This window comes from Schistocerca cancellata, chromosome 4 (assembly GCF_023864275.1).
Source record: "Schistocerca cancellata isolate TAMUIC-IGC-003103 chromosome 4, iqSchCanc2.1, whole genome shotgun sequence".
Taxonomy (NCBI): Eukaryota; Metazoa; Arthropoda; class Insecta; order Orthoptera; family Acrididae; genus Schistocerca; species Schistocerca cancellata.
In genome coordinates this window covers 610,900,229-610,917,028 of record NC_064629.1, presented here as the reverse complement: position 1 = coordinate 610,917,028, position 16,800 = coordinate 610,900,229, and the positions used below count along the sequence as shown (strand labels likewise).

The following is a 16,800-nucleotide window of genomic DNA, read 5'->3' as shown; positions in this document are numbered from 1 at the left end:
CTACTAAAGGAACAGACAGCTTTCAAAGCTTGATGGAGGAGATATCCTGTTCAGACAGACAATAACAATAAAACAGAAACTTTTTTCTGTGTAGTATCCTTCTCTTTGGTAACTTGGTGTGCACTTTTGTATGTTCGTAAGTCAGTTGAATGGCCTTTATTTATAGGTGGGGCCAATAATTAACCTTAATTGTCATAGTAGGTAATGTAGAATTGGGGGGCAGGATCTGAGGGATGTCACTAATGGATACCTGATTATGGTACTTATGATTATTAAAACATAATGCCACCGTGGTTTCCTTGGGTGGTTGATACATGAAAAACTTGCAAATCATTGTTATAAAACTAATTTGTGTGTGTGTGTGTGTGTGTGTGTGTGTGTGTGTGTGTGTGAGAGAGAGAGAGAGAGAGAGAGAGAGAGAGAGAAGTGATGCAGAGTTGTGGAATGTTATTTTAATGTAACCCCATATATATCATTAGGTGCTCTCTACTTAAATGTGTCTTTTCATGCTGAACAGCTTGTTATTGGGGCACTGTACCGTTTATACCGAGTGGGAATGGAAGAGTGGTCCTTGCCTGGGGAACAATGTTGGCCTGTTGATAGAGGTAATGATCTGCCTCCTGTTAATAGCTGTGAAGGAATGGGGGAGCCAACATATTTCTACTTAAACTTTGTGTGGCTTTGTGCTGGCCTCACTGTGGCTGTAATATTCCTTTTTGGATATACTATAAGGTATGTTAAATGTAACTCAGCATGTTTTTTTTTTATCTATGGCTTTTGATACCTGATTCATTGTTAGCTTACTACATTATTCATGTTAAATGCTGATAAAAAGTCCCTGCAAAAGAAATTTATTTGTATGGTCACTAATATCAGTATAAATTGCACTGCTGTTGAAGTGTCATGAATGGTATTAAAGACATGTCACTAAGGATATTACTAAAAAGGATTTACACTCTGAAGTATGTAAAGATCTGTTCTGAAGTAATGGGGATTGATTAAAAGTGTATGTTAGGGAATGTATGAGTTATTTAATTTATGGGGACGTACAAGAGAAGTATGTCTGCCACCATAGCTGAGCAGTCAGTGCATCTGACTGTCATATAGACGATCTGGGTTCAGTTTGTGGCACTACCAGGAATATTTCCTTGATGGGAGAATTCTGACAAGGTCTATGAGTATGCAGCTGCATGAGAAGGATTGATGAGCTGTTAGAGTGGAAAGGAACATGTCCAAGGTCTGGATAGCTGACAATGGCTGGGAAAATGGTGTCCGTTCCCCATGCCGCTCCGTACGTCATCCAGATGATGTCTTCAGCAGAGAGTAACATGGTGCCTGGTCAGCATCGTGTGGTCCTTGGATTGTAGAGTTCCTTTTTTGTTTTTGTTTTTTGTCTCTTTTTGTTTTCATAAATACCAGGTAGCTATAATGAGTGAAATGAAAAGCAAGTGCTGTTGCACATTTGATAGTAGTCACAGTTTTGTTTGGGTATTGTAATGGTCGCCTAGTCGTAGATATTGCTATAATTGCACTATTTCACTCCCATTTACGGAGCTTGTTAGGACTTGATGTTAGGTTGGCGCCATTAAAATGCATTGTGGTAGTCGCTGCTGCTTGCTGGATCACTGCTGTGTCTTGATGCTGATGCTGGCTCTAAATTTGGTTGTCTAGGGGTAAAAAGATGAGGTCCCGTGTTTTTGATGTGCTTCTGATGATAAATAATGAGCGAAACCAACAAATATTTAAACTTCAATTATTTATTACTCTGGTGGCCATCTTAATTCCACTGTCCACCAAAGACAATGACACAACACAAAGTAGTACTTCTTTTACATGTTCTTTGCATTGTTTATCCGCCTCGAACAATATCACACAAACACACTTTACCAAAGTGACATTCCGACTGTGCTTCCGACCCTTCTTGCTGCTTGTATTTATAACCTTGTCAAAGAGCTATTAAAAAGAGATATAGTTTACAAGTCACATGTACATCTGTTATTGTAATTTGTGCAGAAAAGTTATTAATTTATAACAAGTGACATAATTTAACAGGTTATCAAAATGACAGACAGATTTTTTGACTTGACAGAATAATTCTTTGTCCAAAAAGGCAGTTGTTTAGAAGTTTGTCAATTGACTTCTCTAATTTGCATAAATAAGTAAATAACATGAATTATTCAGAATTACATTGGTTTTCGTCTAAAATAGGAGTGTTTACGTGAATACTGAGTGAAAATGGTCCTAGTGAACAAATAGGTTTCACTGGGTGATTTTTATTTAAGGAGATCAAAAATACTTGAGTTGGCCACTATTTTTCGTACTTCATATTAATTATTTAAGATGAACTTAGTGTTTTTGCATGATGACATTTGCTGTATCAGTGATCAAGTGATATTAACTTTTCTGTGGGTCAGTTATTCAGTATAATTTAATGGGTTGACTGTTTATGGAGACATGTTATGCAGTCATTGTTAACATATAATCATAAATACTGGTTAAACTGGTTCAATTTGGAGGGTATCGCATACTTCGGTAAAGTAAAGTCTTTAATAGGTTCCGTTACAGCATTCAATCCTAGTTACACACTTTCCATGTTTCTAATGCGTTTTGAGAAGGTGAGCTGCAACATCTGGAGGTTGAGGAGTGCCGTAATGCAACTTCCAGGGCACTGGCTGCCTGAAATTTTGTCTTAGTCTCACACAGTGGGACATTTTGCTCTACACTCAGTAAATTTCAACAGTTTATTGGTTTGCAGCTGTGATTATACTGGTGTACAAATCAGCACTTTTTGTTGAACTTTCCAGCCAAAGAGAAAATTATTTGCATGCCACTGCTGTGAAAAATAACACTGCCAAGCTTTTCATATGCATTTATGTACAAAGTCTTCATTTTAAAACCTGTTTGCCTCTGTGGTAGCCTCATTGTATGTAAAATTAAAGTTATGACTACTCAAAGTAAGTCCATATTTGGACATTATTGTGCTAACTGCAGTTTCTCCCTGGCCTCTATGATACTGCAGATTCTCAAAAAGCCTGAATCTTTGAAGTGAAAGTGACTTTATATTGGGTTCACTGTGCTGGTTAACTTTAATATTGATCCAGTTGGGCATTTGATCGACCCTGCCATCTTCATCCTACTGAAGTGCTGCCAAAAAGTGATAATCAACATACAGTAGTCTAATCTTGCTTTGTGGATCTGCAAATACTCTTGAATTAAAAGTCTTCTTACATACAATGGACACTCAAAAGTTTTTAGACTTATAACATAGTAACTATCTTTTTGAAATTCATGCCTGTCCATCTTCTCAAAGTGCTATTCATGGTTTCCTATGTACCAATGCATCAGCTCAAAACACTTGTTGATGACTTCATGGCAGATTTCTTGGGAGGTCTTTTTAAGGACACTGACAGCTGCATATGGAGCTTAGATTGGTTTACTGCAGGTGATTTTCGTTGCTATATAGAATAGGATGACATTGCCTGGAGCTTAATCAGGGCTATAAGATGGATGTGTGGGCCTGAGACTCCTCCATCGGAGACTTTGTTTTCATCACACAGAAAGCTGGAACATTGTCATTATAGAGCCGGGTTCCACATGGACCTGATTTCAAACATATATTCCTGAAACCTCAAGTTACCTTTATCCACAACATTGAAAGCAATGTAGTCACTTCTGGCTAAGAATGTTCACAATGTTTGCTTTCTCACTTCTCATGCCCATTTTTCTTTCACTGAGTGGGGAGACCAAATGCTTTTCTGCTGTTTTGATTTATGGCTGAATTGGTGCAGCCAAATTTTGTCAACAATTATTAAATTAAATACAACTTTACCACCTCCAGTGGAAATTTTCTTTCATTTCGGGCAGAATTCATGGTTGAGAAACTAGGAAGTGCACTGTCAAAAGCTGCAGAACTTTTCAGCCCAAAGTTTCTATAGCAAGAATATTTAAACCATTGCCAATTTGATCTCAAGGATGCAGTCTTTGTGAAAAACTTTCTTTTTCAATAGTGTTTCCCTCATGTCTGGTCTCATTAATGCAATGGCAAATTGTTGCTTAGGAAGATGAACATGTAGATGTTCCAAATACTAATTTATATTGATTCTTACATTAAAATAAAAAATGACAAATTGGGGAGTAATGATTCCATTTCAACAGCATTGATTCTTCAGTCTAAAATAAATAGCAAAATAAGTGAAGGATTTGTGGCCCACCTATTAGGCTGAGTAAGCTGAAATTAGGATGACTAACACACACTGGACACCTCTACCATCCACATTTCTTGGAAATCAAACAATGAACAGAAATCCAGGAAATTTCATTTCTATTCTGTCTGTTAAGGTTACAGTTTAATGCAGGAGGGATAAAGTGATTTAAATTGTGTAGGTTAGTGGCATTGCTTCTCCACTGCTGTTCTAGGAGGTATCACTCTTCTTTTCATGTGGGAGATACTCTTGCATTGCAAAGTTGTCAGTAGCTGCCTGTGGATACTGTCCACAAGAGTAATATTTTCACCAACAGATACCACATATTACAGCAAGGTGAAGTGGTCTTAGACCTGAAGTGAAAGTATTTTTGGTTCAGAATTGTTTTTGACATTGTTACCTTTTAGGTTAATGCACTTTGTCCAGTGTTTTTCCAGTAAGGAGATTCCATCTACAAAATACCAGTAGATGACTACCATAACCATTTCACTGAACTTAAAGCTTTTCCGAGCCAAAATAGTAGGAAGGAAAAGCGTACCAACTCTGGGGAATAAAGTGAATGTTTAAACATGGCATGTTTCAGTTTCAAAGTGTGGCTTGGTTGAGTGAATAAGTGCTAGATTACAAACAAAAGGTCTAGGGTTGCATCCCAGGTCAGTCCACAGATTTTTTCTATTACTTGCCACTTACTGACAATAATTTGTTAATGTGAAAAATGTCAGTTTTAACTGTGGGTTGAAGCTCATATTAAGCTGTATGTACTCTTATAACTTGTTGGGTCAGTCAGTTCAAAGGTTGAACTAAGGTAAGGGTCTACCACATTCCCAATAGGATCACACCTGGTAAAGTTCCATGGTGTTCAAACTGATTTTGGGGCAATGACATGTGTATTTTCAGTTTTGTAGTCTAAGACCTTCGTGTAGTTTTTCACTTATTTGGTGGAGGCGACTTGGGTTGCATTCACCAATCGTTGTTTCACTGCTTGCACAATAATGATTTAGAAAATCTTTTGTATGACGAAGAAAGCTCCAATGATGATTTTGCTGCTAGATTGATTTCTCATTTATTGATGTAGTGCCACCATATCCCACCTACTGCTTTGATTGCTGTTTTGTTCTTGGCATCAAGTGAGGGACCTATGTCTATATTTGCTTTTGATCAGTATTCGACAAATGCAATGCCCATCTTGCACAAAGCATTCACATAGCTAATTACTTCTGTCAAGTGTGCAACACTTTTTCGTCTGATATTCATGCAGTAGTTGCTATTTGTAATATACTTTCCATTGGTTACTGCCCATTGCTGAATTAACATCTCAGTGGTTTCCTCTGTGGTTGCAGTTTTGGGATGCTCCCATGTGTTTTTCTTCAAGAGATGTCTGACCACTTTAAATTCAACTGACCATTACCCACTGTCCCTGTTTCTCCATTTTGAAACACAAAATGGCTACTAAAGAATCCAAATAGATTAAGCTACTACTGTCCAAATCAAATGGACGCTTCACATAACATTATTGCAGAAGATGCATAACATATACCAATGTAACAGAAACAATATTACATTAATGTCGCTACCATCTTTGTGTTAGACCTCATGCATTGTAACACTGATTCAAAGTAGACTTACCACTTCTATTTATACAGTTATCACTTATAAACAGCATTATGAGACCACACACACACACACACACACACACACACACACACACACACACACACACAAAGTGGAAGCAGCATTAAACAATGGAATGACAAATAAGTAAGTTATTTAAAATTGTAATTGACTTTCCAGGTTTTTGTTTATTGTTACTTATTTTGAGACTCTTGATACATGCAACAGATTGTACTTATAGACCAATTTGTCTCAGCAATATGTAAATGGTGTGTGTGTGTGTGTGTGTGTGTGTGTGTGTGTGTGTGTTTTCCCCCTGTCTACAGGCAAAGAAGGTGTGTACTTTGTCAGTATGTACTACATTCACTACAAACATTCTTATAATTATCCTTTAGGTATTCTTTTTGTTTGTTTGGCAGTTTGTTATATTTATTACTCCCAAATGGCTACAAAACATGTCATTCTTTAACATTATCATTGATCTTTTGGCATCTGAAACTCGGCAAAAGCAAAGAGATGTTCTGTTGCAATTGTTGACTTAATAAAAAGCTGTCATTTAAGTCTAAGAGTAGATTTATTCAACAACTATGAAAATTATAGATTGTTACTCACTGTAAAGATGACACATTGAGTTGCAGACAGGCACAACAGAAAGACTGTTACACCTCAAGACTTCAGCCAAAGCCTTCTTCAGGAAAGAAAGGAAAACACACATCACTTAAGCAAATCTCTCTCTCTCTCTCTCTCTCTCTCTCTCTCTCTCTCTCTCTCTCTCTCTCTCTCTAACACCACACACACACACACACACACACACACACACACACACATGTGTAGTTCATGAGAGTCATGTAATCTCTGTGGAATAAGTATTTTCAAAAAATAAAACTCAAATTCTCAACACTTTTATGTATACTTACCTTTCAAAAAAATACACTTTAAAAATAGGAAGTAGGAAAAGAAAGGAAAAGTAGCTCTGGAGCCTTTCAAGCTTTTCCACAGGGTGATTGTCTCAAAGCCCTCTGATGACAATTTGAAAAGATACATCAAATGCCAGCCAGTGTGGCCGAGCGGTTCTAGGCGCTTCAGTTTGGAACCGCGCGACCGCTCCTGTCGCAGGTTTGAATCCTGCCTCGGGCATGGGTGTGTGTGATGTCCTTAGGTTAGTTAGGTTTAAGTAGTTCTAAGTTCTAGGGGACTGATGACCTCAGATGTTAAGTCCCATAGTGCTCAGAGCCATTTGAACCATTTTTTACATCGAATATGAACTTGCTGCCTTTCCATTGTGTCTTTTTTTCTGAGGAAGGCATTAAAAAAGGGACAACATCCACATTTTACTCTGCCTTCTCGCCATTACCAAATGACATAGAAAGGGGAAAGAGGAAAGATGATGTAGTAAATGGTGGTTACCTACTACACAGAGTTCACTGAAATTTAAGTGAATGTTTTTCTGGTAATTTTGAAAGATTTGTCTACATCTACATATATACTCCGCTAGCCACCAAGCGGTGTGTGGCGCACAATTCGTGCCGAAGTCATATTTCCCCCCCCTCTGTTCCACTTGCGGATCGCACGAGGGAAAAATGACTGTCTGAATGCCTCAGTACGAGCTCTATTTTCCATTATCTTTGAATGGTGATCATTGCACGATTTGAAAGTTGGTGGTAATAATACGAGGGCCGTTCAGAAAGTAACCTCCGGTTGATTTAAAAAAATACGCCAAGTTAAATAAAAATATTTTAATATATACATCTTACAACTACATCTTTGCACTATTTTTCTACATAGTCTCCATAGCGATTGAGGCACTTATCGTATCTCTTCACAAGCTTTGAAATTCCTTCTGCATAAAAATCACCTGCTTGTGCCTGTAGCCAGCCTGTGACCGCATCTTTGAGCTCTTCATCGTCATCAAACCGCTGTGACCCGAGCCATTTCTTCAAATGCATGAAGAGGTGATAATCACTTGGCGCCAGGTCTGGGCTGTAAGGTGGATGGTTGATAACGTCCCACTTGAAGGACTCAAGAAGGGCCGTTGTTCTGCGAGCAGAGTGAGGACGGGCGTTATCGTGCAAAAAAACGATACCGGAAGTCAGCATACCATGGCGTTTGTTCTGTATAGCCCGTCGTAACTTTTTTATTGTTTCACAGTACACGTCTTGATTAATGGTCGTACCACGTTCCATGAATTCAACCAACAACACCCCTTTGGCATCCCAAAACACCGTTGCCATCAGTTTTCTGGCAGAAAAATCTTGCGAGGCTTTTCTTGGTTTGGTAGGCGAATTTGAATGTGCCTACATCTTTGATTGTTCTTTTGTCTCAGGGTTCACGTACTTAATCCAGGTTTCGTCACCGGTCACGATTCTGTTTAACAATGGTTCTCCTTCGTCCTCATAACGTGACAGAAAGTCTAATGCAGAGGCCATTCTTTGAGTTTTGTGGTGGTCGGTAAGAATTTTGGGCACCCATTGTGCACAGAACTTACGGTAACCCAATCTTGCTGTCACTATCTCGTACAAGAGAGTCTTAGAAATCTGTGGAAAACCAGTAGACAACTCCGACATTGAGAAACGTCGATTTTCACGAACTTTTGCATCAACTGTCTGAACGAGTTTGTCAGTCACCAATGATGGTCTACCACTCCTCTCTTCATCATGAACGTTTTCTCGTCCACTTTTAAATAAACGTACCCATTCACGGACAACTCCTTCACTCATAACTCTTGGTCCGTACACGGCACAAAGCTCATGATGAATAGCTGCTGCAGAATATCCTTTGGCTGTAAAAAACCTTATGACAGCACGCACTTCACATTTGGCGGGGTTTCTATTGCAGCACACATTTCAAATTGCCACAAAAACTAAACTAGCGCAGGTACGACGTTCACTCGACCACGGCTTGATGCCGACTGACCTGTTGAGTGCGTGAACGCACAGATGGCGTCGCTACTCCCCCCACAACCCGCACTGTGACCGATCGGAGGTTACTTTCTGAACCGCCCTCGTATATGCTCTACATCGTCGGCGAAGATTGGATTTCGGAATTTAGTGAGCAGCACCTTCCGTTTAGTGCGTCGTCTATCTGCAAGTGTATCCCACTTCAAACTTTCTATGAGATTTGTAATGCTCTCACGATGGCTAAATGTACCAGTCACAAATCTTGCTACTCTTCTTTGGACCTTTTCAATCTCTTGAATGAGTCCCAACTGGTAAGGGTCCCATACAGGTGAACAATACTCTAAGACTGGACGAACTAACATATTGTAAGCAATTTCCTTTGTTGAAGGACTGCATCACTTCAGGATTCTACCAGGATTTGTGACATATCATTGACAAAATTCTGTGGTAGTCTTTGATGGGTATCTCACAGAAAAAAAATAAAAAAAAGCGCCAAAAGAGCTTGTCGTTCCAGGCTACGATCTTGTGTAGAAGTTCTCTTTGATGGTACCATGTTTCCACAGATGCCATAGGACAAATTGTTATCAAATAGGGAGAGGGGGGGGGGGATGTCCTGCTTCATCTCAATGCTTCAGAAGGAATTTTAGCGAGGAGATATAGTCACCAAGCAGGCAATAGAAGATGCTGATGTGTTAATTGTGAAAACTGTCATTTCCATGTCTTCCGAACATGACTGTTTTGTTGTTATTGGAGAAGGCATTGATATTTTTGTATGGTGACTGCTTTAGCACCAGATAATGTGTCCTTTTGCAAATCTGGAAGGGGTAAAAAAGGAGATGCACTGTATTTCAAAATAACCTTCAGTTATAAAGATATTGTGGAAAATATTCTATTTCTCCATGCGATAAGTGGTTTTGATACCACCTCTGCTCTGTTTGGCAGGGAAAAATTAAATTTTGCACCACACGTCAGAGTGATGCTTCCCCCAATAAAAGTTTTTCTATTTTCAAATAATCAGCTGCAGAAAAAGAGAAGATTGTGGAAGCAACTGAAAATTTCCTTGTGGCAGTTTATGGAGGTGTCTTGAACAGTTCTGTAGACTAGTTGCGATATCCTTGCTGTTCTAAAGGGGCTATAAACACCAAATTTGGCTTGGTGCGGGACTCATGACCTCAGATGTTAAGTCCCATAGTGCTCAGAGCCATTTGGCTTAACGCACCTGCTGCCAACAAGGGATGCAGATCAATATCATGCATATAGAACTTATCCGCAAGTTCAATTGTGGATGGCATATTAAAAAGACCAGCTCAAGTGTGGCTGGAAGAAAGATATTGGTGGTCTAATTCCAGTTCCATTGAATATCAACCAGCTCCATAGACATTGCTGAACATGATTTCACCCCTGCAGGTTCGGGAGCTTGAAGAGACTCCAGGTATTCCTGCCTGTCTCAAGAGGTGACTAAAAGGAGTCTCTTACTTTTTGACTGTCAGTATTATGGTCCCCATTAGGATTTCACCTCCACACTTTCCATATTTTTCAGAAGTGTGGGCCATTTGGGAAAGGACACCTTACGTGGTGCAGCATATATCCATTGTGTACTGAGATCTTCTGCGCCTGTTATTGTTATGGCTATGCTGGTCCACCTGTAATCCAGCTGTTTAGGTGAGGACACCTTATGGGGTGCATCATCTACATCCCCTGTCTGCAGTCCTCTTCTGCACCTATGATAATGATGGATCCTTTCACGCCTTTATTCACCAAGGTAGCCAGACGTCATGAAGGGGTCATCATGTGCCCTCTTGGTTGTAGCCCCCTGACGACACAGGGATCGCACTGCTTATGCCTGAGCTGCAAACTCCCCACTTACGCCAAGGAATAGATGCTTGTCTTCTTGAGCCATCAGGACTCGTGGCAATGGCCAACGTGCCAGGTGGCTTTTGGTGTGGCTGAGTGGTCTCCGTGGGGAGAGCCCATGATCAGAGTGGGAAGCATCAGGGCAGATAACCCACAATGAAGCAGATGAAGTTGTCCGACACTGGTGGTTGAACGGCCCTAGCAGTCTCTTAAGCGTGGAAAAGGCCAGTATAATGCTGACAGATGTGACCCCAGATCATTCCGTTCCCTGGCTACCCCAGGGGAAGAATGCAGGGCTAAAGATCAAGGACAGACATATTCTCCTCCTTACTTAGTTTGTGCCAGATCTGATGGGGAATCCTTTTTAACAACAAAGCCTCTGTTTTTTGTGTAGAACTTAGAATTCAAGTTCGAGGAAGTGGCGGGAATGTCCATAATGTGGAATGAGTTGGTATTGATAAAAAAATTATCCCCTACCTGGTTGCATGTCTTGCTTGCCTGTGACAAGCTAGGTGATGTCCCGGTTTCCATCACCCCCTCTTCTCCCCCCCCCCCCCCCCCATAAGAGCTTAAACATGGTCCAGGGGAATATATCCTGTTGTGACTTGGCAAGACAGCCAAGCCACTATGATTGGTAGCCGAAAGGCACGCGTTAAGCTCACGCAGGCAGGCGTGAGGTCTGGAACGTTTAAGGAAGTTAGACTTTAGCAAAAAAGGTCGTAGCTGTTGTAATACTTAACTTTAATCCATAATTGGTGAACATCGGTCTGACGGTACATGCATCACAAGATAAATAGCAAATGATAATGGCGCCTTGCTAGGTCGTAGCAAATGACGTAGCTGAAGGCTATGCTAACTATCGTCTCGGAGCGTAATTTGTCAGTGAACCATCTCTAGCAAAGTCGGCTGTACAACTGGGGCGAGTGCTAGGAAGTGTCTCTAGACCTGCTGTGTGGCGGCGCTTGATCTGCAATCACTGACAGTGGCGACACGTGGGTCCGACGTATACTAACGGACCGCGGCCGATTTAAAGGCTACCACCTAGCAAGTGTGGCGTCTGGCGGTGACACCACATATCCCATAGAGATCTCCTCTTGTAGTCCAATAATGAGTTGCATGCCAATCTTCAGCCTCCAGGAGTACACTTCGTCAATTGTGTAGTGGACCTAATGACAACAAGATTGTTACCAGTGCCTTCATCTTGGCTTTTGAAGGTGATTTGTTGCCTGGAAAGGTCAAGGTGATGGGCTAGTTGTGTGGCGTTAAACCCTACGTTCCTCTCCCTAGGTAATGTTTCAAATGCTGGAAATTTTGGCACATGTTCTCTTGATGTAATGCTAGCCCCACGTGTCGGGACTGTGTACATCCATCACACACAAACATTTCTTGTGCCCCTCCTCCCATTTATGTCAACTGTGGAGAGCACCACTCCCCCTGCTCACTGGAATGCACTATTTTTCAGACAGAGAGGAAAATAATGGAATAGACTGACCTACGCAGAAGCAAAAAAGACGTATGCTTGCTTACACCCTGTCTTCATGATCTTGTCATACACTGTACCTATGACGACGTCACCCTGTCAGACAACAGTAACCATGCCTGCTGTGCCTCGTATAGTAGGCCCTCAGGGCTGCCAGCCAACGCCTGCTCCCTTTATGGTTGGGGGCACTCCTCCTCCCGTTGCTCCCCTCCCCTAACATCTACTTCAGGAGCAATGCCCCCACTCCCCCAGCCATCGGGGACATTGGTCTCCACCCCTCAGTCAGAGAAGAAACAATCTCCTCTGGCTCCTCTCACAAGGAAGGGATCTCTCAGGACACAGCCTTCCAAAGTTTCTGCTGCTGTGTAGCCAGACAGCAGCCAGTGGCTGAAGGAGCCATAAGCTGTTGGTTGTAGAGCTTCACAATGATCATCGGTTCATGAGACAAACTCTGAGTATACCTCCCAGCCAGAGAAACTGAAAGACAAGTGAGAGGACAGAATGAAGAAACCTATTAAGAAAAAAGAGATCCCAGTGGCCCCCACACTGCCACTTACGTAAGGCTCCAATTCTGAGGATGAAGTGGGGATCCTAGCGTTCCCCGAGGACCCAGATGCACCTGGAGCCTCAGAACCAATGGTCACTGAGACCACAAGCCCTCAACAAGTGGCAGCATGTAACCCTGAGGCGTAAACTGCTTCCTTGGCCCCTTCGTGCCTTCTCAGACTACAGAAAGTGTCATCCTCCAGTGGAATTGTGGAGGTTTTTTTCCCCCCCACCTGGCTGAGTTATGACAACTCTTTAAGCAGTACACCTGCTTTTAGTGTTGCCCTTGAGGAAACCTGGATTCCAGTAATGCTGACATCTGTCTATTGGGGGTGTTACAAAAATCGTAATGACTATAACAGGGTGTCAGGTGGAGTATGTATATATGTCCTTACCTCTGTATATAGCGAACCTGTGCCCCTTCAAACATCTTTAGAAGCTGTAGCTGTGAGGGTGGGGGCAATGCAGGAAACTACCATCTGCAACATCTATTTTCCTCCAGATGGTGAAGTACCACAACGTGTATTGTCGGCACTAATTCCTCAACTCCCCCCCCCCCCCCCCCCTTTCCTACTTTTGGATGATTTCAATGTCCATAACCCTTTGTGGGGTGGAACCAAGATTACTGGCTGTAGTAAAGGTGTCAAGACTCCACCAGCTCAAATCAACCTGTGCCATCTAAACACAGGTGCCCCCGCTCATTTCAGTGCGGCATGTGGCACATAATGGCCACTGATCTCTCAGGTTATGGCCCTGACCTTCTGCCCTCTATCCTCTGGAGAGCTCACGATGACTTGTGTGGTAGTGATCACTTTCCGCTCTTCCTGTCCCTCCCCCAGCATCAGGCTGACTGGGACGCTTTCACCTCTGCTACCATCGTTGAATCTCCATTGCTTGGTAACATCATTGTGGTTATCCATAATGTTACTACCATCATTGTTTCTGCAGCTGAATTGGCAATCCCTTCGACCTATACTTGAGTATTGCTCATCAATGTGGGATCAGTACAAGGTCGGGTTGACAGAGGAGATAGAGAAGATCCAAAGAAGAGCGGCACGTTTCGTTACAGGGTTATTTGGTAAGTGTGATAGCGTTACAGAGATGTTTAGCAAACTCAAGTGGCAGACTCTGCAAGAGAGGCACTCTGCATCGCGGTGTAGCTTGCTGTCCAGGTATCAAGAGGGTGCGTTTCTGGATGAGGTATCGAATATATTGCTTCCCCCTACTTATACCTCCCGAGGAGATCTTGAATGTAAAATTAGAGAGATTTGAGCACGCACAGAGGCTTTCCGGCAGTCGTTCTTCCCGCGAACCATACGCGAGTGGAACAGGAAAGGGAGGTAATGACAGTGGCACGTAAAGTACCCTCCGCCACACACCGTTGGGTGGCTTGCGGAGTATAAATGTAGATGTAGATGTTACTGCATGCCACCCTGAACCATACAATGCCCTGTTCAGTGAGTGGGAATTTCTCAGTGCCCTTGCAGATTGTCCTGACACAACCCCTGGGCCACAGCACATCCATCACCAATTGATTAAACATCTGTCAGTGGATTACCAGTACCACCTCCATTCCGTCTCAACCGCATCTGGAGTGATGGTGAACTCCCATCGTAGTGGCAAGGAAGTATCATTGTTGCAGTGCTAAACTGTGATAAGAACTCACTAGATAAGATTAGCTATCATCTTATTAGCCTCACCAACATTCTGTGCAAGCTGCTTGAATATGTGGTGAGCTGGCAGTTTTGTTGGCTCCTTGAGTCTCGGGGGCCTTCTGGCTCTATCTCAGGGTGGTTTATGAGGTCACTTCATCACTGACAACTTGGTATACCTGGAGTCTGCCATCTGAACCGCCTTTTTCCGCCATCATCACCTTATTGCCATCTTTTTTGATGTGACGAAAGCCTATGACAGCACTTGGTAACACCACATCCTTGCTACTTGTGCACGAGTGGGATCTCCAGGGCCCATTCCCGATTTTTATACAGAACTTTTTGCCGCACCGCACCTTCAGAGTTCGAGTTGGTGCTTTACACAGTACCCACCCATATCCAAGAAAATGGGGTCCTGCAGGGCTCTGCACTGAGTGTCCAACTCTTTTTAGTGGTCATTAATGGTCTCACAGCAGCCGTGAGGTCCTCAGTATCACCCTTCTTATATGAAAGGTGCAGCCACGGCTTTCGGTTTTCAGCTGCCAAGACTTGCATCATACATTTCTATTGCCATTGTATAGTTCACCCACACCTATTACTTATCTTGATGACCCTCTCCTTAATGTCATGGACTCTTTTTGCTTTTTAGGACTGGTTTTCGATGCCTGCTTAACTTGCTTCCCCATCTTCGTGAGCTTAAGCACAAGTGCTGGCAGCACCTTAACATTCTTCGATGCCTGAGTCACACTGACTGGGGTGCAGGTGGCCCTACACTGTTGCAGCTGTACAAAGCCTGTGTCCAGTCCTGTCCTGACTATGGGAGCCTCGCATATGGTTCAGCACCGCCCTCAGCATTGCAGATGCTGGGCCCTATGCACCATTGTGGAGTTTGATTTGTCTCTCACAATGGCGGCCCAGATTGGAGATTATAACTGCAGTCTGTGTCTAGTCCCTTCTCACTGAACTCAAGTCATTCCCTCTACCCCCTCTCCTGCAGGTCCACTCACGTACACCTCCATGTTGTATAACTAAACCGCGGGTTTTGTGTGGACCTCTCACAAGCCCAGAACACTCAGTTCACCTTGCCACTCTCGGGTGCCTGTTTCTCTCTATTCTTGATGTGTTCCAAGGTTCAGAGGTGGTTTACTCTGATGACTTGATGGTTGGGTTCGCTTATGCTCATGCAGAACATGCTGAACAGTGCTCCTTGCCAGATGGCTGCAGCATTTTCACTGTAGAGCTAGTAGACATCTCTCGTGCACTTGAGCATATCCATTCCTGCGCTGGGGAGTCCTTCCTCATTTGTAGTGACTTCTTGAGCATCTTACAAGGCCTCAACCAGTGCTACCCTCGCCATCCAACAGCCTGTTTACGCACTCAAACAATGTAGAGGGTCAGTGGTCTTCATATGGACCCTAGGACACTGGGAATCCTGGGAAACAAACTTGCCGACAGGCTAGCCAAAGAGGCTACTTTTAAACTGCATCTGGAGACAGGCATACCGGAATCTGATCTTCGATCAGTATTATGCCGCAAAGTGTTTGGGCTCTGGACTACAGAATGGCACTCCCTGACTCCACTGAACAAGTTACATATGGTAAAGGAAACGAAGAATGTGTGGAGGTGCTCCATGTGAGCCTCTCACAAGGACTCCATTGTTCTTTGCTGGTTCCATGTTGGCCATACTTGGCTGACTCACAGTCACCTCTTGTGTCACAAGGACTCACCTCATTGTCACTGTGGTCCACGTCTTGTTTGACTGTCCCAATTTAGCCGCCCTGAGACAGACTTTTAATCTTCCTGATGCACTACCTACAATGTTAGGTGATAATGCCTTACTGACTGATCTAGTTGTAAGTTTTATTTGGGAGGTTTTTTTTATCACTCATTCTAAGGGTGGGCGTGTGGCCATTCTCCCAGGCCTTGCTCTACCTCCACTTTCACTCTTCCTCGCTCCCTCTGGTGCTGTCTGTTTGACTTGGTGTTTGTGTTTTCACCATCTGTGATTCTTTTGCCATGTATTTTTAGGCTGGAGATTTTTGTGTGTTGCAGAGTGGCTGGGTCATCCTTTTTTATTCTTGTGATCAGCCAGCCCATGCTGTCTGCTATATTGTTTTAGCACCTTATACCGCTTTTTGCTTTATAGTTAATGTTTACAGTTTTGGCTTGCTACTTTTATTTTTCTTTCAGTGTGGTTACACACTTAGTTTTACGCATTTTGTTCCTTCCCCACATTTCATTAGGATTCTAGTGGGGTATGGTTTTAATCCAAGACCTGTGTGGCTGAGTCAAAAGGGACCGATGACCATGCTGTGTTTAGTCCCTTTACCCTACAAACCAATCTACCAAACATGATTTCATGCCAGTGCAAAAAGAATCGGGGCAACAAATGCACCTGCAAAAAAGTAGGACTTCGATGATACATTGTTTATGTTCATTGTGGATTCAAACCATGCAGTAATGCACCAGAGGTTGAATTCAACATGGAAGATGAGTTAGATGATCCATGTGTATTGGTCAAACTGATAACTTGTATACATCAACCACATCATAGCCAA

General features: G+C 42.6%; 1 protein-coding gene across 1 annotated transcript in view; it reads left to right on the top strand.

The window, feature by feature from the left end:
- Window positions 1–16,800, top strand: part of LOC126184444 (probable C-mannosyltransferase DPY19L1) — a 227,090-nt gene that overhangs the window by 42,112 nt on the left and 168,178 nt on the right. The window contains exon 4 of the mRNA XM_049926835.1: window positions 518–732. Coding sequence (XP_049782792.1) covers window positions 518–732 — 215 coding nt within the window. The remainder of the gene's footprint in view (window positions 1–517; window positions 733–16,800) is intronic.